The sequence below is a fragment of the Geotrypetes seraphini genome, chromosome 8 (assembly GCF_902459505.1).
Source record: "Geotrypetes seraphini chromosome 8, aGeoSer1.1, whole genome shotgun sequence".
NCBI classification, from domain to species: domain Eukaryota; kingdom Metazoa; phylum Chordata; class Amphibia; order Gymnophiona; family Dermophiidae; genus Geotrypetes; species Geotrypetes seraphini.
This window is the reverse complement of record NC_047091.1, coordinates 90216800-90243174: the sequence shown is the minus strand read 5'-3', so window position 1 is coordinate 90243174 and position 26375 is coordinate 90216800. Positions and strand designations below refer to the sequence as shown.

At 46.3% G+C, this 26375-nt stretch overlaps 1 protein-coding gene across 4 annotated transcripts in view; it reads left to right on the top strand.

Annotated features, from left to right (window-relative positions):
* The window catches only part of LOC117365648 (scaffold attachment factor B2-like), a 265886-nt gene extending 240172 nt beyond the window's left edge, over nucleotides 1–25714 (top strand). For all 4 annotated transcript variants that reach the window (XM_033956261.1, XM_033956262.1, XM_033956259.1 and 1 more), the window contains one exon: nucleotides 25358–25714. In XM_033956261.1, the coding sequence (XP_033812152.1) occupies nucleotides 25358–25471 (114 nt within the window). In that variant the 3' untranslated portion in view covers nucleotides 25472–25714. The remainder of the gene's footprint in view (nucleotides 1–25357) is intronic.
* Nucleotides 25715–26375: the final 661 nt, after the last annotated feature.

Below are 26375 nucleotides of genomic sequence, written 5' to 3'. Positions count from 1 at the left end.
ATGCCTATTCCCTCCTGCCACCAGGGACACCCTACCCCAAGAGGCCTTAAGCACCTACCAGTGCATCCCAGGATGCACCCCGAAGGGGAAGGCCTGCCATTTTGGAGAGATAGGCATGCCAGAGGAGGGAATGGGCGTTCCTCCTGCAGGATTGACAACTAAAAGGTATTGGGTGGGGTGGGGGGGGGGTTTCGGGAGGCCTCAGCAGCAGGAGGGAGAGGGCATTGCTCCTGCCATTTAGAGGTGGGGAGGTTGGTGTAAGGGGTCTGGGTGACAGAAGCAGGAGGGAGTAGGCTTTTCTCCTGCCATTTTTATGTATATTTCCAGTACAGTAGGTGAGACATTCTAGGCCAGTGTGTGTCAAAATGTTTTTTAGCTCTGGCGCACTAAACGGAGCATTTTTTTTCATGGCACATTATTGAAATTATAAAATTGCAAAACCAACAAAAAGTTAAATTCTTTAGCAACTCTCCAGGCCGACCTAGTTCACTGATGGCCATGACCAGTAGGTGGAGACTGAGACAAAACCTTTTGGGTGTAATACAAGTAGCTGTGCTTCCCCCTAATGTATTCAGTCTCCAAGCAGGTGAGTAAGCTGTTGCCAGTCTTCCCTGGGTTAGTGTAGGCCTGTTGGAAGTTTAGTGGCCTCCTTGTCCCCATCTGGTACCAGAATGAGCTTGGGGGGGACTCTTTAGGGGATCTGTCTGACCTCGGTGTCACACTCGACGGGTCATGAGTTGTCACTTTCCCCATTTCCTCCACCTCCCCAAAATTTTATATAGGTGTCTCAGCTGTAAGCCTTGCCACCGATCCCGGCAAGACATATGGCTTAGAGAGTCAGTGGAGTCTGTTCAAGGGAAAAAAATCATGAGGCAGTGCAGATCTGAAAGGAAGCCTTCAATTGAGTGTAATTGATTTTTATTATTAACCGGCACACTTTCCTTAGCTAGTTTGCATATTGCTCAATGAACACTTTTTTAAAGGAGAAAAAGTGATCAATGTACTCCAGATGCGAGGTCAATGCGGCCAGCCTGTGCTTGTGGTGTGCCGGCTGCTGCAAAGAGGAATCATTGTCTGCTTTGGGTGCCGGCGTCCAGGGATCCCCCTCGCACGCCGCCAGTTGACAGTAGGGAAGCCCGGGCTTCTCTTGCCCACAGAGTGATTCCCTCAGCCGCCAACAGTCAGGGAAATAGTTGCTGGGCGCTCCCTTACCGCTGCTGCCGGCTTGCCTGCTTCAGTGGCTGGAGCAGTTCAGGCCTGTCAGGTACTATAGGCCTAGGCGTTTATCTCTGCAGGCTTTGCTCTGATTTTGGTGAGAAGCGCTGACCTTCCCTCTGTATTGGAGAGACAGGGGCAAGTTTTTGCTTTGTCCTCTGCTTTGGCAGTGAGTCCCATTGGGACAATGGATCAGTGGGTCCTGGAGGTGATTCGGGATGGTTATGCTCTGGAGTTTTCGCGTGCCTTGCTAGATCACTTTCTCATTTCTCCTGACTCAGGGCCACATTCCAATGTTTGATCCGGGTCCCTTTTGTCTTATGGATTGGCTTTTGAGAGGGAGGGCCTAGGTAAAGGTTAACAGATAAAGTGATCTCCACTCTCTTGGGGTCCCAACGGCTTTCCACTTCTCGGGCTTATGTGTGTGTTTGGGTGTATTTTTGAGGAGTGGTGAGCTGGGCGTAGAATGGTTTCCTTTTGCACCTCTTTGCCTTGCATCTTGGAGTTCTTGCAGGATGGCCTGGACAGGGGCCTGACCTGGTTTTCTCTCTGAGTTCAACTTGCAGCTTTCTCTGCGTTTCGCAGTTTGCTGCAGGGTAAGCATTTGACTTCTTATCCAGATGTGGATCACTTTTTTGAGGGTAGCCAAACTGCTTCGGCCTTTGGTTCCGGCCTGGGATCTCAATTTGGTTCTTTCTGTGCTTGTGTACCCTCCCTTTAAGCCCTTGGATTCCTGCTCATTGAAGGACCTTACTCTCAAGGCTGTTCACTTGGTGGCCGTTTTGCGAGATATGTTTTCAAGTTGCATGCTTTCTTCCTGGAGTTTTCTAGGAAGCGTGTTGTGCTGCAGCTTGTTCCTTCCTTTCTGCCGAAAGTGGTCTCATCATTTCATGTCAATCGGTCCTCCCGGTTTTGGGTAGTCAGGAGGGCTCTTCGGAGCGGAGGCAGTTGCACAAGTTGGATGTCTGTCTGGTTCTCTACTCTTATGTTCAGCAGACCCAGGAGTTCTGGAAATTGGATAATCTTTTTGTCTTTTTAGCGGGTCCTCACAAGAGGGAGCGGTGCTTCTAAGGCTACCATTGAACTCTTGATCAAGGAGACGTATCGCTTCCCCATGCTTTCTTCAGCAGAAGCCTGTTCCAGAATTTCTCAAGGCTCATTCCACTCGGGATCAGGCAGCTTCTTGGGCTGATTCTTCTCTTGTGCCCCCAGTGGATATCTGTAAAGCTGTGGTTTGGTCTTCTCTCCTTTCCTTTGTGCGACACTACGTGTTAACATTTAGATGCAGTGTTCAGTGAGCGTGTTGTGGTGGCGGCAGCCCTCTGGGGGGGGTCCTACCCATGATGGGTATTGCTTTGGTACATCCCATCAGTAAACTGGGCCAGTCTGGAGAATTGTTAAATAAGGAGAAATTAGGTTCTTACCTGCTAATTTTCTTTCTTTTAGACTCTCCGGACCAGCCCACTCCTCACCCTTCTTTCAGGATTTTCATGAATTGTGGGGGTTTTTTCCTGCATATTCTAGTATTTTTCTAGGGTCGGGGAGATTAAAAAGAACAGCGGCTTTGGCTCAGTTGGCATACCTGTAACAGGTGTTCTCCATAGATAGCAGGGGAATGCATCCACACTTGCCTGCCCACCGTCCCCCTCATCTCGACTTGTTATATTGTAGAGACAAAACTGACAGGGTGAGAGGAGGGGCTCCAGGTGTAGGGTATCCTGCACATTCTCAGTAAGCCAAAAGCTTACTATAGCTAGGGGAGAGCACCGACATACAGGCTCAATCAGAGGACTTCACCAACAAGTGTGGCTGCATGCCCCTGCTGTCTAATGAGAACACTGTTACAGGTAAGTAGCTTTGCTTTCAGCATATGCAGTCATTTCGGGGAGCTTGCCTTGGGGGGGGGGTCTTAACTCCACCAGTGGATCCTCTTTTGTCCATCCGACCCAATGACTCTTTTTGGCCCGGTTCCAATAGGAGTCCAGTTGTGGGAATTTTACAAGGGGTGGGCTGAGATCACAACGGATCAGTGGGACCTAGAGGTGATTTAGGAAGGCTATAATCTTGAGTTTTGCCAGCCCTTATTAGATCTTTTCCTCTTAATCCTTCTCGGGTAACTTGGAAGAAACAGGCATGTCATCTGATGCTGCAAAGGTTGCTGGACCTCGAAGCTGTGGTTCTAGTCCCCCTCAGGTGATTCGCACTGGCAGATACTCCATGTACTTCGTGGTGCCCAAGAAAGCGAGGGATCTTCGGCCAATTCTGGATCTGAAAGGTGTCGGGGCGTTCTTGGTTCCATCTTTTCGCATGGAGATCCTGAAGTCTGTGATTCTCGTTCAGCCTGGGGAATTTCTGACTTCTCGTGACCAGAAGGAGGCCTACCTGCATGTTCTGATTCAGAGATTCCTTTGCTTTGCAATTTTGGGAAAGCACCATCAGTTTTGTGTGCTTCCTTTTGGTCTGGCCATGACTCTGCAGACTTTCACAAAGATTGTGGTGGCTGTGATTGTGGCCTTTCACAAGGAGGGCATTGTTGTTCATCCCTATCTGACGACTAGTTGATTCAAGTGGTCTTTTTCAGGAGAGCTCCCAGGTCATGGCTCGGGTTGTGAAGTGTCTGCAGTTACTGGACTGGATTGTCAACCTTTCAAAAAGACAGTTGACTCTGTCTCAGCGCTTGGAGTATCTAGGAGTTCTCTTCGACACTAGCCTGGGGAAGTCTTCTTCCTGAGGCCTAGATGCTGAAATTGAAGTCGTGGATTCGCTCCCTGATGGATTGTCGTTGTCCTCAGACACAGGATTTTCTGCAAGTCTTGAGGGAGATGGCAGCCTCCCTGGAAGTGGTCAGGTAGTCTTGGGCTCACATATGCCCCCTTCAGTATGCTCCTTTTCAGCAGCGGTCTCTGCAGTTTCATGATCTGGACTCTCCGGTCCCTCTACGGGTGGTTGGTTCGGCGCAGTCTGCACTGGTGGCTATAGTCTTCCAGTGTGGTTCAGGGAGTGAGTCTAGATCAGCCCCCGTGGACAGTGCTTCTCATGGATGCCAATCTCCTCTGTTGGGGAGCCCAATGTCTCAGTCACTTGGCTCAGGGCAGCTGTTCGCCATTGAGAGCTTCCTGGTTGATCAATATTCTGGCGATCAGAACCATTCAGTTGGCATTAGTAGCTTTCCTGTCTTTACTGGAAGGCAAGTCCGTTCGAGTTCTCTCACAATGACACGACGGTGGCTTACGTCAATCGTCAGGCGGGAAGCAAGAGTCATCTGGTAGTGCATGAGGCAGCTCTTCTCATGGAATCGGCACAGGCTTGCCTTCTGAACATCTCGGCTTCCTATATAGTGGGAGTGGACAATGTCCATGAGGACTTCCTCAGTAGTCATGTGCTGGATCTCTGCGAGTGGTGTCTTAGGCTGGAAGCCTTCAAGTTAATTGTTCAGTAGTGGGGTCGGTCAGTCGTAGACCTCATGGCTACGAGTGTCTACGCCAAAGCACTGAGGTTCTTTAGTTAGTGCAGGGGATTACCAGGCCGAGTGACTGGATGCTCTGGTGCAGGTTTGGCCGACAGACGGCCTGCTTTATGTCTTTCCTCTGTGGCCACTTGTGGGCAAAGTTCTTCACATTGTTTGGTATGCAGGCTGTATGATCCTTGTGGCTCCAGACTGGCCCAGGTGCCCGTGGTATGTGGATCTGGTTTGTCTTCTCGTGACAGGTCTTCTGTCCCTCTCACCTGACCACCTGACTTGGGGTCCCATTCCCATGTTCGATCCAGGTCCCTTTTGTCTTAATGGCTTGGTTCTTGAAAGGGAATGCCTAAGTAAGAGGATATTCTGATAAGGTGATCTCCACTCTTGGGTTCTCAGAGACTTTCCACCTCTTGGGCTTATGTGCACATTTGGCATCTTTGAGGAGTGGTGGTTCACTTGTGACGTGGTTCCCCTTTGACCATCTTTGCCTCACATCTTGGAGTTTTTACAGGATGGCCTGGAGTGGAGCCTTGCCTGGTCCTCCCTCAGGCTTCAAATTGTGGCCTTCTCCTTTTTGCAGTCTGTTGCATGGTCAGCATTTGGCCTCTTCTCCAGATGTTATTCGTTTCTTGAGAATGGCAAAATTGCTCCAGCTTCCAGTTTGTCCTTTGGGTCCAGCCTCGGATCTTAATCTTGTTCTTTCCTTGCTTGTTCATTCTCCCTTTCAGCCTCTGGGCTCCTGCACATTGAAGGACCTTACTCTTAAGGCTGTGTTCCTGGTGGCCATTACGTCCACAAGTAATGCATTTCCAAACTGCAGGCCTTTTCGTGTAGGCCTCCCTTCCTAGAGTTCTCTAGGGAGCGGGGTCGTGCTGTGGCTGGTTCCCTCCTTTCTTCCAAAAGTCGCTTCTCCTTTTCATGTCAAAAGTTAGTTGTCCTTCTGGTCTTGGGTAGTTAGGCGGGCTCTTTGGAGCAGGGGCAGTTGATTGGAGGTCTGTAGTGGGGAGGGCAGTTGATTGGATGTGGGTAGTCGGGAGGGCTCTTTGGAGCAGAGGCAGTAGATAGGATGTCTGTAGAGTTCTTTGCACTTACATTCAGCAGACCCAGGAGTTCCGTCAGTTGGATCGTCTTTTTGTCCTTCTCGTGGGTCCTTGTAAGGGGGATGGTGCTTCTAAAGCTACAATTGCACACTATTGCTTTGGTGTACCTTCTTCAAAAGAAACCTGTTCCAGATTGTCTCAAAGCTCATTCCACTCGGGGTCAGGCAGCTTCTTGGGCTGAATCCTCTCTTGTGTCCTGGTAGATATCTTTAAGGTTACGGTTTGGTGGTCTTCGCATTATTTTCTGCCACTACCAGGTGGATGTTCAGGCACGTCGGGACACTGTTTTTGGTAAGTGCGCTCTTGTGGCGGCCATTTGGGTGTCCCATCCATGATGGGTACTGCTTTGGTACATCCCATCCATCTGTGCTAGTCTGGCGAAACGATGAAAGAAAAATTAGGTTGCTAATTTTCTTTTAGTCCCTCCAGATAGGCACAGAACCCACCTTGTGTTTTTGTGCGTGCTTATATGAAGTTATTTTATTCTTGGGACTGCGATCTCAAGATTTCTTTTTGCTTTTGCTTTTGCTTTTTTCTGGGGAGTATAAATAGTAATTTTGGAGCAGCGTCATCTGATGTAGCTGGCGAAGTGGGCAGTTCTGGTTGTCTGTTCTGATCCTTTTCTAACAGTCATGCTTGGTTTTGCACTGTTAATTGCTCAATGAAAAAAAATTTCACAAGTTAAGCTTATAGTTTTGAGTTCCTGCTTGGCTATTTGTCAGGCTTATTCTATGATGGACTGCACAGCCCACTTGTACAGCCCACTTGTACTGTAAGAATTCAAGGTGTTCTGTCTCCACCACCTGCTGGTAGAGGAGCATAAACCCATCTGTCTGTGCTGGTCTGGAGGGACTAAAAGAATGAAAATTAGCAGGCAAGAACCTAATTTCTCTTTACTAAACGATATGGGACATTTTCAGAAATTTTACACAGGCAAATGTTTGAAAATATAGATGCCGCTTCAGTGACAGTAAAAGACACCCCCCCCCCCAAAAAAAAAACCCAAACCCAACCCTTGTTTTTTCATATGCATATTTTATATCTGCTTTAAAGAGGTGACATGTATGTGGGTACAGACTTCCCTCATTTGCCCAGATTTTAATTCTGAAACTGGTTATATAGCTTGCTACATTTTTTTTTCTTTTTTTAGACATGTTGATCTTAGCTTGCCTATCTAGTTTTCATTCTATTTACATTTCTTCCTATTTTATATATGACTAATATTCCTCTTGTTCTACCTACCCAGACACAGTGAGACTCAGACATGTTGATCTTAGAACATAGAAACATGACGGCAGATAAAGGTCAAATGGCCCATCTAGTCTGCCCATCCACAGTAACCATTATCTTTCTCTCTCTGAGAGATCCCACGTGCCTATCCCAGGCCCTCTTGAATTCAGACACAGTCTCTGTTCCAACTACCTCTTCTGGGAGACTGTTCCATGCATCTACCACCCTTTCTGTAAAAAAAAAAAAAAAATTTCCTCAGATTACTCCGGAGCCCATCACCTCTTAACTTCATCCTATGCCCTATCATTGCAGAGTTTCCTTTCAAATGAGAGTCTTAACTCTTATGCATTTATATTATGTAGGTATTTAAACTTGTCTATCATATCTCCCCTCTACCGCCTTTCCTCCAAAGTATACAGATTGAGATCTTTAAGTCTGTCCCCATACGCCTTATCACGAAGACCACACACCATTTTAGTAGCCTTCCTCTGGACCGATTCCATCCTTTTTATACCTTTTTGTGGGTGCGGACTCTAGAATTGTACACTATTCTAAATGAGGTCTCACCAGAGTCTTATACAGAGGCATCAATACTTCTTTTTTCTTACTGGCCATACCTCTCCCTATGCAGCCTAGCATCCCTCTAGCTTTCGCCGTCACCTTTTCAACCTGTTTGGCCACCTTAAGATCATCACATAACAATCACACCCAAGTCCCGCTGTTCCATCGTGCACATAAGTTCTTCATCCCCTAAACTGTACTGTTCCCTCGGGTTTTTGCAGCCCAAATGCATGACCATGCATTTCTTAGCATTAATTTTTAGCTGTCAAATTTCAGGCCATTCTTTAAATTTCGCCAGGTCTTTCTTCATTTTGTTCACACCATCCAGTGTGTCTACTCTATTGCAGATTTTTGGCATCATCCATAAAGAGGCAAATCTTACCCGACAACCCTTCAGCAATATCATTTATAAAAATGTTAAAAAGAACAGGCCCAAGAACAGAACCTTCGATCTCCATTGATCACTACCCTCTGTCGCCTTCCACTCAACCAGTTCGTGACCCAGCCCGGTTGAGTGGAAGGCGACATAGGGTAGTGATCAATGGAGATCGCCGGTCTGCAGGTCGGAGCAGTGGGGCAGCTTCATCGGCAGCAGATGCCAGCAGCCAGGATGCCCCGCTGATAGTGCCTCATAAGTCGGCTTCGGATCATGGGGAAGCCTGGGCTTCCCCTGATGCCCATGCGGAGGGTTCCCCAGCTACCAACGGTTAGGGAGAAAAGGATTCCCTTGCCACCGGAGCGGCTGGGGATTCCCTTTTCGCATCGGTGCCTCAGCGTCAAAAGTCCCAGGCATTTCAGACGCAGCAGGCTGCAGGAGCTCCGATTTTAGCAGTTTCTGATCCAATTTTGGAGGGAACCTCCTCCATCTGTTACCTCGGGTGACCTTCCCCCTGTTCTGGAAATACAGGGGCAAGGTATGGCAGAGTCCCTTGGGGCTGCCGGGGATCTTTCCCCTTGAATTTGTTAGCACTTTGTAAAGCTTATGTGCTGGCGGCAGGAGGTTCCGTGTCCACTCGGGGGGGTTTGACCCCGACGTCTTTCCCCTGTGCGGCCCTAAACAACGGTGGTTTTGCCCCCTCTACTTCTCTCTCATCCAAACGCCCGAGGGTCTTTTGATGAGGATATTTGCCCAGAGAAGCAAGATGTACTTGAGGAGGACCTGAACCCTTGGGGAGATTTCCAGGATCCCCTTGGGGGGGTCGGATTCCGCCAGCGAGGGGTTTGAGCACCCCCATCCCCCCCTCCCCCCATCTGGCAAAGATACATTTGTGGTGCGCATTTTTCAGCGGGACGAGCTTCATAAGCTAATCATTCAAGTCTCCTCGGTTTTGCACTTTGAGGACACAGTCAGAGCCCCCACGTATGGTGGACCCCCCCACATATGGTGGACCCCTTGCTTAAGGGGATCTGCTCAGCTTCCCGCTCTTTTCCTATGCATCAGGATATTTGGAATATTATGCTCACTCAGTGGCAGGTGCCGGAAGCTACTTTATCCCATCCCTGAGGGAGATAGAGACACTCTGAAGTCGCCTGTGGTGGATGCGGTGGTCTCGGCCATCTCTAAGAGGCATACCGTGTCTGTTGAGGGAGTTGCAGCCTTGAAGGACCCGGAGGAGTATAAGTTGGAGTCCCTCCTTAAACAGAGTTTTGATGTGACAGCTCTGGCAGTCCAGGCGGCGGTGTGTAGTGGCCTAGTGGCTTGGGTGTGTTTTCGCTGGGCCAAACATGCTTGACTGTAAATGTGAGGATTGAGAATTGCTCAAGCGTGAGGTGGCAAAGATTGAATTGGGTGCTTCTTATTTATCAGATGCCATGTATAACCTCTTGCAAGTTTCTGCCAAGTTGTTGGCATTTGCAGTGGCAGCTCGCCATACCTTGTGGCTTCACGCTTGGTCAGCAGATGCAATGTCCAAAGCTAAATTAACAAAGTTTCCTTTTAAAGGCTTTTTCTTGTTTGGTGAGGACCTGGACAGGTTGGTTCAGACTCTTACTGATTCTAAAATGCCTTGTTTGCCTGAGGATAGGCCTAGACCGCTTTCTCGAGGTGGCGCTGAGCATGGGTGTGATTTCCGCCCTGGTCGAGGGGCTGCCTCTTTTCAGTCCCCTGGGCTCTCTAGAGGCAGGTTCTTCTAGCACATGCAGTCTTTTTGTGGGGCCCGACAGGGTGTGGGTAGCACCACCACCAGGTCCCCTGCCACCTGTCCTGCCCAATGACTCCTTGCCGTCACCTGTCTTGGTTCTGGTGGGCGCCCAGCTGAGGGATTTTTATCCAAAGTGGGCAGACATCACGTCCAATCAGTAGGTTCTGGAGGTGATTCGGGACGGCTATGCCCTGTAGTTCGCCTGTTTCTTGCCAGACCGGTTTCTTGCTTCTCCCTCGCAGGTGGCGTAGAAGCAGCAGGCCTTTCGCCACACCCTTCAAAGATTGTTAGATCTACACACAGTGGTTCCAGTTCCCCTGCGGGAGTGGGGCACAGGTTGGTACTCGATTTACTTTGTGGTGCCAAAGAAAGGGACTTTTCAACACATACTGGATTTGAAGGGGTCAACAGGGCTCTTCAGGTGCTTTCCTTCCACATTGAAACTGATTCTGACGGTTCATCCAGGGCAGTTTCTGACCTCTCTGGATCTGTCAGAGGCCTACTTATACATTCCTATTTGGACCTCCCATCTTCGCTTCCTGCGCTTTGCAATCGTGGGGAAACACTATCAGTTCTGTGCACTTCCTTTGGTCTGGCCACGGCTCTGGACGTTCAAGGCATGCTAATCTCTCATGAATAGGGGTTTTCGTATTTTAAAAAGACTACAATGCATTAGTGTGCAGTCAGTTTGGAAAAACTATGAGACATCCATGATGCAGCAGGAATACAATTTTTATCCCGTGAAACGCTGGCCTCGTCTGAAGATTGAAAATACAAGCAGCAGCCCTGGTTTCAAAAAGAGCAAAAAGCTAGGTACTCTAAGAGTTGAGAAGTATTGAATTAACTTAAGTATTTATAGCACATGAGCACTTTTTATGAAGCACTTTAAAGCATCAGTGCACTTTACTATTACAGCATAGTTCTTCTGTCGGTTTTGAGTGTTGAAATGAATTGTAGTCTTTAAAAAATAGAAAACTCCTATTCATGAGAGATATAACGTAACTGGAGAATGAATTAAGATTAGGTAGTGAGATTTATGAATTGAAGGAATAAGTAATAGGTAATAAATGAATGTTTTTAGTAATGGTAGGAGGATAGGTTCAACCCGGTGACCTTATTAGGAGTAAGAGAAAAGAAGTTTTCTTTCTCTTAGAAGAAATCCCAGGAGAGACAAGATAGCGGCGGCGTGGTAGCAATCAGGAATTTGAGCTCCACATACCTTGCGATTCCTCAGCCTGAGCAATTTTTTTTGCCAGCGTTTCAATTTTTTTCTCCTAGTGAGAATACTATGCGGCATACGAAACGCAAGGGGTCCGTCCGATTGGAGCCTTCTACAACCGGGCAGTCCTTGTTGGATCGGCTCCTGACAAGCACACCAGCCAGAGAGAGAGGGGGAACATCCCGGTGGTTGCTCTGGTGAAGGGAGACATCGGAGCCTTGGGGTTAGAAACATCTCTCTCCCCCCCTGCAGCTCGTTTACTGCCTAACCCGGCTCAGAGTTGTCTTGAGGATGGGAATGCTGAAGACCAGATGTGTCAGACGCCAACTGGAGGAGGATCCCACGCAGCTCATGGAGCCAAGATGACATTGAGTGGAGGAACGGAAGGAACAGACTCCTCGCTGGCAACTTTGCCTAACATTTGGAGAATGCTCCAAAAATTAGAAACTGCAGCGACCTAATCTGGACAATTCTCAAAAATTGTAAGTAAATTGGATGACCTTACTATATCTGTACAAAATAGTAAGACTGAAACTGACTAAGTTTGACCAGATAACTAAGGCGATCTCCTTTCTTCAGAAAATTTCAGCTACTGTTGTCAGATAGTCCTTTTTCAGAAGAAAATTGAACAATTGGAGAATCACAATAGGAGGCTTAATTTTCGGATATTAAACTTTCCTAAATACAATTAACTAATCCTTCAGATTTGTTCAAAAAATATTTGATGGAAAATATAAAATTTACCTCTGAAATGATAAATAAACTGTATTATCTACCAAAAAAGAGAGAACTTACAAGAGAAACAAAAAGAAATGGAACAACAAATTGACCTGAATAATTTGACTGATTTATTAGAAAATTTCCAGGAGGCAATCGAATATCGAGGAACTTTGGTCATTTCATTGGTTTTTGAGCAGGACCTGAATTTAATTATGAAGGCCTTTTTTCAATTTCCCCATAGTCTTTTTATGGGTCAAAAAATTAGAATTTTTCCCTGATGTTATAAAATTAACACAGGACTGCAGAAAGTTATTCTTAGCTATGAGGGAAGAAGCTGTAAAAATGGGAGCAAATTTCTTGTTATCTTACCCATGAAAATGCCAGTTAAAATATGTTAGTACAAAATATGTATTTTTTTTTGGCCGGAGCAACTTCGAACCTTTTTGGATGCAAAGAAATTAATGCAATAGTATTAGAGCTGTAAAAGAAAGAAGGGAAGGCCGGTTTATATCACGTAAAGCCTTATTTGTTGTTAATTTTCTTATAGGAATAGAAACAGAAACATAGAAAGATGACGGCAGAAAAGGGCTACAGCCCATCAAGTCTGCCCACTCTACTGTCCCACCCCATTAAGTCAGAGTGCTGCTCGACCCACGTGGATGTCCCATTTATTCTTAAAGTCGAGTACGCTAGTGGCCTTGATCACCTGCACCGGTAGTTTGTTCCAGTGATCCACCACCCTTTCTGTAAAGAAATACTTCCTGGTGTCACCACCAAATCTCCCTCCTCTCAGTTTGAGCGGGTGCCCCCTTGTGACTGAAGGTCACTTAGGAAAGAATATGTCATTTTCCACCTCGACACGACCTGTGACGTACTTAAATGTCTCAATCATGTCACCCCTCTTCCTGCGCTCCTCCAGAGAGTAGAGCTGCAACTTGCCCAGTCTTTCCTCGTATGAGAGACCCTTGAGTCCGGAGACCATCCTAGTGGCCATTCGCTGGACTGACTCAGCTCGAAGTACATCTTTACGGTAATGTGGCCTCCAGAATTGCACACAGTACTCCAGATGAGGTCTCACCATGGTTCTGTACAGTGGCATTATGACTTCAGGTTTACGGCTGACGAAGCTTCTATTGATACATCCCATCATCCGCCTTGCCTTGGATGAGGCTTTCTCTACTTGTTTAGCAGCCTTCATGTCTGCACTGATGATTACTCCCAAGTCCCGTTCTTCTGAGGTCATAGCTAGTGTTTCTCCATTCAAGGTGTATGTTTTGCATGGATTTCTGCTGCCGAAATGCATCACCTTACACTTCTTTGCGTTGAAGCCCAGCTGCCATGTTGAGGACCAGTTTTCCAACTTGATCAGATCCTGCGCCATACCATCCGTGAGATCGCTTTCACCTACTATATTACACAGTTTGGCGTCGTCGGCAAACAGCGCTACTTTTCCCTGAAGCCCTCGGGTCAAGTCCCTTATGAATAGATCTCTCTATCTTTTTCCACTTGTTTCTCCAGGGATATAGTGTGGTCTAAGGAAGAGTTTATGAATATTCTTCTAATATTTATATGATTTGTAGTTTATTATGTCTACCTTTTTCTTCTGAACTTTTTTTTTATGATGATCATATATATTCCTTAATAATGGTCCTCTGTATTTCTGTTACAAGAGGATTCTTATATTTAATTTGAAATATATAAATAGATAAAAAAAAAATCCCAGAATGGGAAAATTTACTCCATAATGTGAGGGTTGTCCCTGTTTGTTCAATTAAAAAATTTTCTACATGTCTTTTTAACTTTATCAATGCTATCCGTTTCCTAGTCATTCTGGCTGATCAATTCGGTAAAGCTTGTCCATGCAAATTATCAAATCATAAATACCCCCCCATTTGTGCACGCGTCTCGCTGCAACATCGATCACGCATGCGCACTGAATCCTTGTTGGTTTTGAAGCGCATAACGCATGCGCTAGCTCTCTAGGACTTCACTGCGTAGAAATGGGACAGGGTTTAATCGCGGACGTCATTGGCGGCCTCCAAATGCACCTACTGCAAAGCATTGTTGTCGTAAAAAATGCAATATAAAATCTGTAGTTTTTTACCAATCTCTTCGGCATACTCGTGTTCCAAAAAAAGCAGATAGCGTAGCCGACGAATGCTGTCAATTTCACTCAGGAAAAGAATTGTTAAGTTGCTAGAAGGCACAACAGTTAACAGCAGTTGAATGCGCTGGGATCACGCGCTGTTATATACAGCCTACAAATCCCAGGAGGCTCTTTCTGCCTTGAACAATAAGAGAAAAATCCAACGAAAACTTGCAATAAAATCCACCAAAACAGGAAAAGCCAAACAAAAACTGCAGGCTGTGTACAAGATGCAGGCAAATATTTATTGTACCAAAGTTAAAATGCAGTAATATAAAACCTTTTTATCAGACAAGGGACCCGACACGGTCCAGGTTTTGGACAACACACCTTCGTCAGGGGTCCTAATGAATATAAATACAATGCTGAGATAATGTGAACAATATTTAAAATTTCTATGTGAGATAACAAAGTGGTGTTGTCGTGTCATGCCAAAAAAGTAATGATGTGACATAATGATTAGATATATAATGTGTATGACACAAAAATAAATAAATCAGTAATGATACACTAAAAGTGGAAAAAAACATGCAAATTTAGTGAATAAAAACATGCTCAATCAAAATAAATGAAAAATGAAGATAAAAATAAGAATCTAAAGTAAGTGACACAAAATCAGTGGGTAAACCTCTGTATAAGGAGGTGCAAATATATAGACACCCCTGGATATTGATTTATAATGAAAACACACCTCCATGGTAAATAAGGTATAAAATGTACCGCAAAGAATAAAGGTAACAACTAGCATGAAAAACATAACGTCATATGAATATATGAACACCTCCAGTTAAAATCAAAGCTCTTTAATGAGATATATATATATATATATATATATATATATATATATATATATATAGTAAAATAAGTGCCTAAGGAAGTGTGATAAAAATAAGGGAGAAATTTAAAAAGGGGAGCTAAATCTGCTAAAAAAAAGTAGTATGAGTATCACACGCAAAATAAAATAAAAAGGGGACAAAGTAATCGTATGGGGAAAACAAGAGCACACATGATGACAATGAAAACTAATGAGAAATATATATGATAAACGCTGGGAGCAGATGATTGAGGGAAACAAAAAAGTATTAAATAACCACAAATTGTAATATCAGCTCATAAATGTAAAAATGAACGGTCTTGGGAACAAACAAAAATATGCATGATGGAACATGAAAATGGTCAATGCTGTGTCTAAAAAAAACAAGCAGCTGAAAAAAATATATGAAAAAACCAACAGGATAAAAGTGTCATTAAATTATTGATTTGTTCGGCGAGCCATATAATAAAATGTATTATCCCAGGACAAGCAGGCAGCATATTCTTTATGCATGGGTGACGTCACCGACGGAGCCCCGGTACGGACCTTTTTAACTAGAAAGTTCTAGTTGGCCGCACCGCGCATGCGCGAGTGCCTTCCCGCCCGACGGAGGAGTGCGTGGTCCCCAGTTTCTTCGTTTCCGCGGAGCGAAGAAGACGCGTGTATTCTCAACAATCGTTGAATCCACCTTTTTGCCTTCCCGCTCGCGTTTTTTCCCTCTAGAGTCTGACTCCAAAAAATCCCAGGCCTTTCTGGAGGCCTTGGATTTTGAACAGCCTCCCAAGGAGTTTCTCAAGTTACCCGTACATGACATACTGCGGGAAACTTTTTATAAGAACTGGGAGAAACCACTCACCGTTCCCAGGGCCCCCCGTAAGCTGGATAGCCTTTACAGGGTCATCCCGATCCAAGGTTTTGACAAACCTCCATTCCTGCCCGACAGATGATGGTCCTCCTGGGTCACATGGCCTCGACAGTACATGTACTTCCGCTGGCACGTCTCCACCTCAGAACACCTCAATGGACTCTCGCCAACCAATGGTCACAGACCACGGATCTTCTTTCTCATCCCATCTCTGTGACATCGTCTCTTCAGCAATCTCTTCAATGGTGGTTGAACTCGTCAAATCTTTCCAGGGGTCTGCTCTTTCATCTACCCCCTCACTCCATGATCATCACCACGGATGCCTCCCCCTATGCGTGGGGAGCTGCCCCATGAGTCTCTCCTAGTTGAGTCTACCTTGAAGAAAACTCAGGGCTCCAGTGTTTATGCCTCCACCCCTCCTGGCAGAGAAGGCAAAACGATGGACAAGTTTGGCAAGCGCCTTTATCAAAACGCTATGCTGGCCAACAGGGCGAACAATTACACATTTCATTTCTCATTTTACATGAAACACCTGGTGCAACAACTGTCCGCCCTTCAAAAATATATCCCGGAGCGCAAAGTTCCGCTCTTCCAACAGCAAATTTCCAGCCTCCTTCAACTGCGAAAATTTATGGTGCGCTCTATTTATGACTCCTTTGAGCTGACCTCCCGTGCATCTGCCATGGCCGTTGCCATGCGCCGCCTGGCCTGGTTGAGGGTATCCGATTTGGACATCAACCACCAAGACCGCCTAGCCAACGCTCCCTGTCTTGGGGATGAACTCTTTGGGGAGTCCTTAGATTCAACCACCCAGAAGCTCTCCGCCCACGAGACCAGGTGGGACACCCTTATTAAACCTAAGAAAAAGGCTCCACCTGCTCGTCCTTACAGACCACAGTCCTCGTATCAGCGCAGGTTCTCTGCCAGACCCCTCAATCCGCCTTCACAACAACCTCGGCGGCCCTGTCAGCAACATCAACACACTCGGGCTCGTTCTCAGTCTACTCAGCCTGCCAAGCCTCTCCCTCCTTCGAAACCCCCCCAGCCCTTTTGACTCATCTCTCCAGGGCATAGCCAGTCTCCCTCCCTCGTTGCCTCTTCCTCAACCAATCGGAGGCCGTCTCCAAATCTTCCTCAGCTGTTGGGAGGTTATTACATCAGACCAATGGGTCCTCAACATCATCTGCCACGGCTACTCTCTCAACTTCCAGACTCTTCCACCAGACAATCCTCCCGTAGAGTCTGCTTCTCACTTCTCCCAAACCCCCCTCCTCCTGAGGGAGGTCCAATCCCTCCTTCTTCTCAATGCCATCGAAGAAGTGCCTCCGGCCCAAAGGGGTCAGGGATTCTACTCCCGCTACTTCCTGGTTCCCAAAAAGACAGGAGACCTTCGTCCCATCCTCGATCTCAGGGACCTCAACAAATGTCTGGTCAAGGAGAAGTTCAGAATGCTGTACCCTCTTCTATCTCACCACGACTGGCTATGTTCCCTGGACCTCAAAGAGGCCTACACTCACATCCCCATCAGTCCGCCTTCACGTCGCTACCTACGGTTTCAGATACAGCACCGTCACTATCAGTACAAAGTGCTACCTTTTAGCCTCGCTTCATCGCCCAGGGTGTTCACCAAGTGCCTTATTGTGGTGGCGGCCTTCCTCAGGTCTCACAACCTCCAGGTGTTCCCCTACTTGGACGATTGGTTGGTGAAAGCTCCTACATCGCCGCTTGTGCTACAAGCCACTCATCACACCATCTCTCTCCTCCATCTCCTGGGGTTCGAGCTCAACTACCCCAAGTCGCATCTGCTTCCTACACAGCGACTTCAGTTCATTGGAGCAGTTCTCGACACCACACTAATGAGGGCATTTCTCCCCTCCGATCGTCAACGGACCCTGCTCTACCTCTGTCGTCAGGTGCTCCTGCATCACTCCATTCCTGCCCGACAGATGATGGTCCTCCTGGGTCACATGGCCTCGACAGTACATGTACTTCCGCTGGCACGTCTCCACCTCAGAACACCTCAATGGACTCTCGCCAACCAATGGTCACAGACCACGGATCTTCTTTCTCATCCCATCTCTGTGACATCGTCTCTTCAGCAATCTCTTCAATGGTGGTTGAACTCGTCAAATCTTTCCAGGGGTCTGCTCTTTCATCTACCCCCTCACTCCATGATCATCACCACGGATGCCTCCCCCTATGCGTGGGGAGCTCACCTAGGAGATCTACGCACCCAGGGACTCTGGACCCCACTGGAGCGTCAACATCACATCAATTTCCTGGAACTCAGAGCCATGTTTTATGCTCTCAAGGCCTTCCAGCACCTTCTCTGCCCTCAGGTTCTTCTCCTGTGCACAGACAATCAAGTCGCCATGTACTACATAAACAAGCAAGGCGGCACCGGATCTCGCCTCCTTTGTCAGGAGGCTCTCCGCATCTGGACCTGGGCCACGGGCCGCAACCTCTTCCTCAAGGCTGTCTATATCCAGGGCGAACAGAACTCCCTGGCCGACAATCTCAGCCGCATCCTTCAACCTCACGAGTGGACTCTGGACCCTTCAACACTCCACTCCATCTTTGCTTGCTGGGGCACTCCGCAGGTGGACCTCTTTGCAGCGCCTCACAACCATCAGCTGCCCCAGTTCTGTTCCAGACTCTTCTCTCCTCATCGTCTGACCCCAGATGCATTCCTGCTCGACTGGACGGATCGGTTCCTCTATGCCTTTCCTCCACTGCCTCTGATGTTGCGGACGTTATCCAAACTCCGCAGGGACAGGGCCACCATGATTCTCATCGCTCCTCGGTGGCCTCGCCAACACTGGTTCTCCCTCCTGCTTCAGCTCAGCTCCAGGGAGCCCATTCCTCTTCCTGTGTTTCCTACTCTACTTACGCAGCAACATCAGTCTCTACTGCATCCCAATCTGTCTTCGCTCCACCTGACAGCTTGGTTTCTCTCGGGCTGACCTCTCCAGAGAATCTGTCTCAGTCTGTCCGTCGCATTTTGGATGCCTCCAGGAAACCGGCCACCCTCCAATGTTACCGTCAGAAGTGGACCAGGTTCTCCTCTTGGTGTCTCCTGCATCATCACGATCCCACCTCATTAGCGGTGGAGACTGTACTGGACTATTTGCTCTCTCTGTCCGATGCTGGCCTCAAGTCTACCTCAATCAGAGTCCACCTCAGTGCCATCACTGCGTTTCATGAGCCTATCCTCGGAAAATCTCTCACGGCTCATCCACTGGTTTCCCGGTTCATGAGAGGCCTCTTCAATGTCAAACCACCTCTGAAGCCTCCTCCTGTCGTCTGGGACCTGAATGTGGTTTTATCAGCCCTCATGAAACCCCCCTTTGAGCCTCTTGCCACAACTTCGCTCAAACTTCTAACATGGAAGGTGCTTTTCCTCATTGCCATCACCTCTTCCAGGAGGGTTAGTGAGATGCATGCACTGGTCGCCGATCCACCGTTCACTGTTTTTCACCATGATAAGGTGGTTCTGCGTACCCATCCTAAATTCCTTCCCAAGGTGGTCTCGGCCTTTCACCTCAACCAGTCCACTGTGTTGCCTGTCTTTTTTCCTAAACACCATTCTCATCCTGGGGAACAGGCGTTGCACACGCTGGATTGTAATCGTGCCCTTGCATACTACCTTGATCGTACCAGGGCTCACCGCTCGTCCCCTCAGCTCTTTCTGACCTTCGATCCTAACCGTCTGGGTCGTCCTGTCTCTAAACGGACGCTTTCCAACTGGGCTGCTTCTGTGGCTTTCCTCCGTTCCACGCCCATCGAGGAAATCTGCAAGGCTGCCACTTGGTCCTCAGTTCACACGTTCACTACTCACTACTGTCTGGATGCCTTCTCCAGACGGGATGGACACTTCGGCCAATCTGTGTTACAAAATTTATTTTCCTAATGGCCAACCATCCCTCCTCCCTCTCTGTTAGCTTGGAGGTCACCCATGCGGAAAGAATATGCTGCCTGCTTGTCCTGGGATAAAGCACAGTTACTTACCGTAACAGGTGTTATCCAGGGACAGCAGGCAGATATTCTTACGTCCCACCCACCTCCCCGGATTGGCTTCTTAGCTGGCTTATCTTAACTGGGGACCACGCACTCCTCCGTCGGGCGGGAAGGCACTCGCGCATGCGCGGTGCGGCCAACTAGAACTTTCTAGTTAAAAAGTCCGTACCGGGGCTCCGTCGGTGACGTCACCCATGCGTAAAGAATATCTGCCTGCTGTCCCTGGATAACACCTGTTACGGTAAGTAACTGTGCTTTATGGAAATTATGTAGCCTTAAAAGATAATAAAAGGTATATTAAAAGAATTATGCAGTCTTAGAAAATAGTAGTTAAGTCATATATTATACGGCATAACGGATGAAATGAGCACTAAAACACCGAGCATATAAGTAAAATAACTGAGTCGTTAAGTATAGAAACTGTGCTGTGCGGCCTAGCAGGTTAAATGACCACTGAATCGGCAAGCGTATAAATTAAAAACCTGAACCTCTGAGGTGTATAAATAATAAATTAAGTAGCACAAGATAGATAAAACAGATGTAAAAAAGTATATCGTACGGCTGAGCAAGTGAAATAAACATTAAATCGCTAAGCATCCAAAATAAAACTTACCAAGTGCCTGTATGATTCATGCAAAAAAGTCGCTGCCAAAAGTGAGACGTCTCAAAAATGAGAGAAAATGTGCCGCAAACTGCTGTGAATTTAAAACCCGATTGAGGCGTGGATGGAAGCTATTGGTTGATGGGCGTGTCTTAGGGGATATAGAACAGGAGCCAGATAGTGATGCACAGGACGCTGTGTTAAAAAAAAATGGCATATTAGTGGGCATGTCCAGAGTCTGACATAAGTCTATGCAAAACTAAACAAAACAAAAAATTGTAGATTGATGGGGGTATTTAAAACAATCAAAGGAGAGATAAAACAAAAAGGTAGAAAGATAAAATCAACAAAGTAAAAAGACATCTCAAATTTATGCAAAGCTAAAACAAAAACCTGTGGGTTAGTAAGCATATTAAGATCATGTGATATCTCAAACATCAGGAATCTTAGCATTTTAAAACAAATACAGTGGTGCCTCGCATAACGGACGCCTCGCACAGCGAACGCTGCGCACAACGAACTTTATGTCTTGATCCGTACAACGAACTTCGTTTCACACAACGAAGTCGCCCGAGCTGCATCCTTCCGCGCAGGCACTGCGCTTAACTGCCCTCTCTCCGCCTGGTTCCCTCTTGCCCCCCCGACTCCCCGACACGATCGGGGCAAAAAGGAGCCCAAGCCCTCTTGCCCCGCCGATTCCCCAACTCCCCACACAATATCGGGCCAGGAGGGAGCCCAAGTCCTCCTGGCCACGGCGACCCCCTAACCCCACCCTGCACTACATTACGGGCAGGAGGGATCCCAGGCCCTCCTGCCCTCGACGCAAACCCCCCCTCCCCCCAACGACCGCCCCCCCCAAGAACCTCCGACCGCCCCCCCAGCCGACCCGCGACCCCCCTGGCCGACCCCCACGACACCCCCAACCCCCTTCCCCGTACCTTTCTGTAGTTGGCCGGACAGACGGGAGCCAAACCCGCCTGTCCGGCAGGCAGCCAACGACGGAATGAGGCCGGATTGGCCCATCCGTCCCAAAGCTCCGCCTACTGGTGGGGCCTAAGGCGCCTGGGCCAATCAGAATAGGCCCGGGAGCCTTAGGTCCCTCCTGGGGGCGGGGCCTGAGGCACATGGGCCCAACCCGACCATGTGCCTCAGGCCCTGCCCCCAGGAGGGACCTAAGGCTCCCGGGCCTATTCTGATTGGCCCAGGCGCCTTAGGCCCCACCAGTAGGCGGAGCTTTGGGACGGATGGGCCAATCCGGCCTCATTCCGTCGATGGCTGCCTGCCGGACAGGCGGGTTTGGCTCCCGTCTGTCCGGCCAACTACAGAAAGGTACGGGGAAGGGGGTTGGGGGTGTCGTGGGGGTCGGCCAGGGGGGTCGCGGGTCGGCTGGGGGGGCGGTCGGAGGTTCTTGGGGGGGGGCGGTCGTTGGGGGGAGGGGGGGTTTGCGTCGAGGGCAGGAGGGCCTGGGATCCCTCCTGCCCGTAATGTAGTGCAGGGTGGGGTTAGGGGGTCGCCGTGGCCAGGAGGACTTGGGCTCCCTCCTGGCCCGATATTGTCGGGGAGTTGGGGAATCGACGGGGCAAGAGGGCTTGGGCTCCCTTTTGCCCCGATCGTGTCGGGGAGTCGGGGGGGCAAGAGGGCTTGAGCTCCCTCTTGCCCCGATCGTGTCGGGGAGTCGGGGGGGCAAGAGGGCTTGAGCTCCCTCTTGCCCCGATCGTGTCGGGAGTGCCAGGGACCACACGGAGTCACCCACCGTACCACCCGATTCGGGTAAGCGCAGGTATCGGTGGGTGGCTTATTTGCGGGGGGGGTGCCTTATTTTACATTTTTTTCTAAAAAGGGGGGGCTGTCTTATTTGATGGCCCTGCCTTATCATCGGGGAAACACGGTAGAAAAAAAAAAAATGAACAGTTAAGTCCCAGTTTTTGCCGCTGAGACTCTGCCCTCTCACTGTAAAATTAGACTCTACTTAGTCTGTCTTTAAATTTAAAAAATGTGTGTTGTTTTAAAAAACAATTATGTTTTTAGATGTATCTAAATAAAAATAATAACCAAAAATTTATCTTTTTTTATGTCATCTTAGCATATTTTATGCTACAGAACGAATTATTTTTTTTAACATGTATTGTTATGGGAAAACGCGTTTCACATAACGAACTTTTCGCATAACAAACTTGCTCCTGGAACGAATTAAGTTCGTTGTGTGAGGCACCACTGTACCGATAAATAAACCTTAAAAGGAGACAAAGTGTATCACTAAAAAGTGTATATAGTCATGATTGTAAAATTGAAACCCTTACCAATGTCATAATATAAAAATTAGTCTAATACACACAGTTATGCCTTTAGATAAATTGTAGAGAAAATGACATTTTACATTAGTCATGCAATCTATAGATCACACAGAAGAGCTGTGTTGAATGAACAGTAATAGATAAGAAATGATGGGTTTAAAATAGGCCATAACACTTTGAAATCCAGTGAATAAATAATATAAACATATAATAAAGGTAAAACATAAAATCCTCCAAGAATAACAGTAATAATTAAAAATGAATAATATATCGGTGTCAACTTGTTATAGGAAGGGACGGTAGTCTATCTCCAAGTTCAAGCCAGCAGACGTTGTATTGAGTTCAAAAATCACTCTCTGTTCTGCTTGCAGCAAAATGTTACCTATATCCCCACCTCTCCAGCTGGATTTGAAAGTCTTGAATACAATGAAACGGAGGTCATTGATGGTATGGGCAAGTTCTTTCCAATGTTGGACCAAAGGTGCTGTCAAAATCTCCCTCAAAATGCAGCTTCTAAGTTCAATAATTCTTGTTTTTATTTTTCTCTTAGTTTTGCCAACATAAAGTAATTGGCAAGGACAAATAATGATGTAAATCACATACTTAGTGTTACAGATGCTGCTAAAATTAAGATTAAACTTCTTGCCAGTACGTGGGTGTGTGAAACAAGTGGCCTCAAGGGAATGTTGGCATACTGAACATGAGGAGCAAGATTGATGTCTTGTATGATGATTCTGGTTGGTCCTCACTTCAGGAAGGGCAGAAGGCACCAGTTTGTCTTTGAGATTAAGATTCCTTGATATGGCAATAATGGGTTTCTTGCCTCTAAAGCACTTGTGTAGTTCTAAGATCTGCCAATTGGCATAATGATGCGTTTCACTGCACCCGAAAGGTGTGAGTGTTTCAAAACACAAGTGAAATCTGGTGCCTTGCGATTCTTGTTCCCAGTCTGGAGTAAATCTTCGTGGTGTTGTAACTTGGACCGTTGATAGCTGTTATGTATATCGCGTAAAGCCTTATTTGTTAATTTTCTTATAGGAATAGATCTCTCTATCTTTTTCACTTGTTTCTCCAGGGATATAGTGTGGTCTAAGGAAGAGTTTTTGAATATATTCTTCTAAATATTTATATGATTTGTAGTTTATTATGTCTATCTTTTTCTTCTGAACTTTTTCTTTGATGATAATCATATATATTCCTTAATAATGGTGCTCTGTATTTCTGTTACAAAAGGATTCTTGTATTTAATTTGAAATATATAAATAAATAAAAAAAAAAGAATTTACTCCATAATCTGAGGGTTGTCCCTGTTTGTTCAATTAAAAAATTTTCTACTGGTCTTTAACTTTATCAGTGCTATCCGTTTCCTAGTCATTTTGGCTGATCGATTCAGTTAAGCTTGTCCATGCAAATTATCAAATCGTAAATACCCCCCATTCATGCACGCGTCTCGCTGTAACATCGATCACGCATGCGAACGGAATCCTTGTTGGTTTTGAAGCGCATAACGCATGCGCTAACTCTAGGACTTCACTGTGTAGAAATGGGACAGGGTTTAATCGCGGACGTCAATGGCGGCCTACGAATGCACCTACTGCAAAGCATTGTTGTAAAAAATGCAGTATAAGAACTGTAGTTTTTACCAATCTTCTCGGCATACTCATGTTTCAAAAGAAGCAGATAGCGTAGCCGACGAACGCTGTCCATTTCTCTCAGAAAAAGAACTGTTAAGTTGCTAGAAGGCACAACAGTTAACAGCAGTTGAATGCGCTGGGATCACGCACTGTTATATATAGCCTACAAATCCCAGGAGGCTCTTTCTGCCGTGAAGCACGAAGCAACCAAAGGCAACCCCGTGACGTCAGATGCACACGATAATATAGCTGGGAGGGAGGAATAGCTGGCCCTTAAAGTTATTTTTTTATTTTTTTAATTTGGCATTGATATATGAAATGTACAATGCGCAAGGAGAGGACAGGGTTAATCTGCAATTTTTTTGCCATCCGCATTAGAAATCCGAGATTCATTCCCACGCTCGCTATGCGCATTCCCAACAAATATTTCTAACGCTTATGTACATGAAAGTTTACATATATTTAAAGTTTAGATATATTTTGGATTTGTAGTGGGGTAAATATGTATTTTTAATGGGGTTCTTAACATGTACGCAGCAGTTGCTAGGCAGGAATAGTCGACGAGGATGTAAAGCGACTGGTCCTCAGCAGTCAAAACTTTTTGGATCGGAAAGGCCAGTCGGTTTGGATGAAATGGTTTCATGAATCGATGCCTTTAGAAATTTACATGCCTTTTTACTCATTTGCATGCGCAGATCGGATGGGGTCTGGAGGAAGGTTAGTAAATGTAGCCATAGTTGGAAAGTGAGTGCAAACCAATTGGTACACAATCAGTTTGAGTGAATCTCTAGCCCATAGTTAGATGTTGTGCCAGGGTGAAACTTTGGGATGCATTGCTACTCACATGTTGTAATCTTGTGCTCATCTAACAAATCTGTTTTGCCATCCTTTTTCAGTTGCAATATGCCTTTACAACATAGGTTTGTAGCTGAAAATCTTAGGTCACTTGTACACGTTTTTCAAAGTCTTAAGTGAAAATCTGTTGCGAAGCATTTGTGTTGACATTTGTTTTGTCTACCTGTATAAAGCCATTTACTTTTTTATATTAAAAAAAAAACCAAAACAGGGTTGAACACCAAAATATCTACAGATTTTAAAGTTTCTTAATTATAAGCCAGGATACCACTTTAAAGTTAAAGAAGATCCCTAAATAGGACATTTGCAGTGTTTGTTTGTCTTGTTGAACTTTGATAGTAACAAAAATAATCTGAAATCTATTGCATATTAAATAACTAATTTTGATAGAAGCTGTAGTTGCAAAAAGCTTCAGCTGTTGGAAATACAACACTGCAATGAAACTTAAAAGAAATCTTGTTTTTGGGTTTTTTTCCCCCTAGGCTTGGAGGTTTTGTGCAGGGTCGAAACTCCCGGGCCCATCGATACCCATGGGTCAACCAGGGCAAATAATTCAAGGTGGCATGCAAACAGGAGGATTTGGAGGACAGACCTGACCTACTGACCCTCGCTTTACACGCCGCTACTGATTATTTTAAAGATTTCTTGTTTTAATGTAAAACAGCAATATTGGTGAATTCTGTAGACTGCAGTGCTTTAGTTGTTTTTTTTTAACCTGCTGCTACTGTATAGCTTCAGATATGTGAAAACGACTTGATTTTGTAATAAATGTGTTCAAATAGTTCAAGTTTCTGTTAAAAGCATTCCATTATCAATAAAAGGTTTTGTTTAGTTTTCCACGTTTTGTAGAAGTGATGCTACAGCCTTCTTTATCTATTCTAGACCTACTCAACCCATTGCTTACACATTTAGATTCTAGTGTTCTACTTGAAAAATGGTATAGCAATCTGTGTACATTGTGACAGGCTCTTCATTTTCATTGTACCAGTTTTTATTTGAAAAAGTTGTTTCCCCACTGGTACTTAACAGTTATTAGGTTTTACAAAATGTAAAAGCATTACTGCTGTCATGCTACAACTACAAGGTGTATGAACGTGTGCATTTACCCATTCTTTGTAGACAAGAAGGGGAGATTCAGGCTCACTACTAGGTGACATCACTGATGGAACCAGTGTGCTGGAGCTTTCCTCTTAAAGAACTTTGAAGGTGTGTAGAGGTATGCCTTGGCCTTCCTGCCCTGGGTTAGTCTAATGCATGTGTGTTAGCTAATGGCAGCCCTTACCTCTTTTGTCAGTGTTCCTTACAACCACCTACCCTAAAACAACCTCCATTGCTCTACCCTACTCCCTGAAAGTGTCTGCTGCTCTTTTCAATAAAGACAATACCAGCACAAAACTTCAATCCAATTAAAAAATAAATCAGCTGTCTTCTGAGTCAGAGGTGCAGACAAGCTTACCTCTTCCCCAAGAACCTGTCATAGCAACCAGGGCTGTGGAGTCA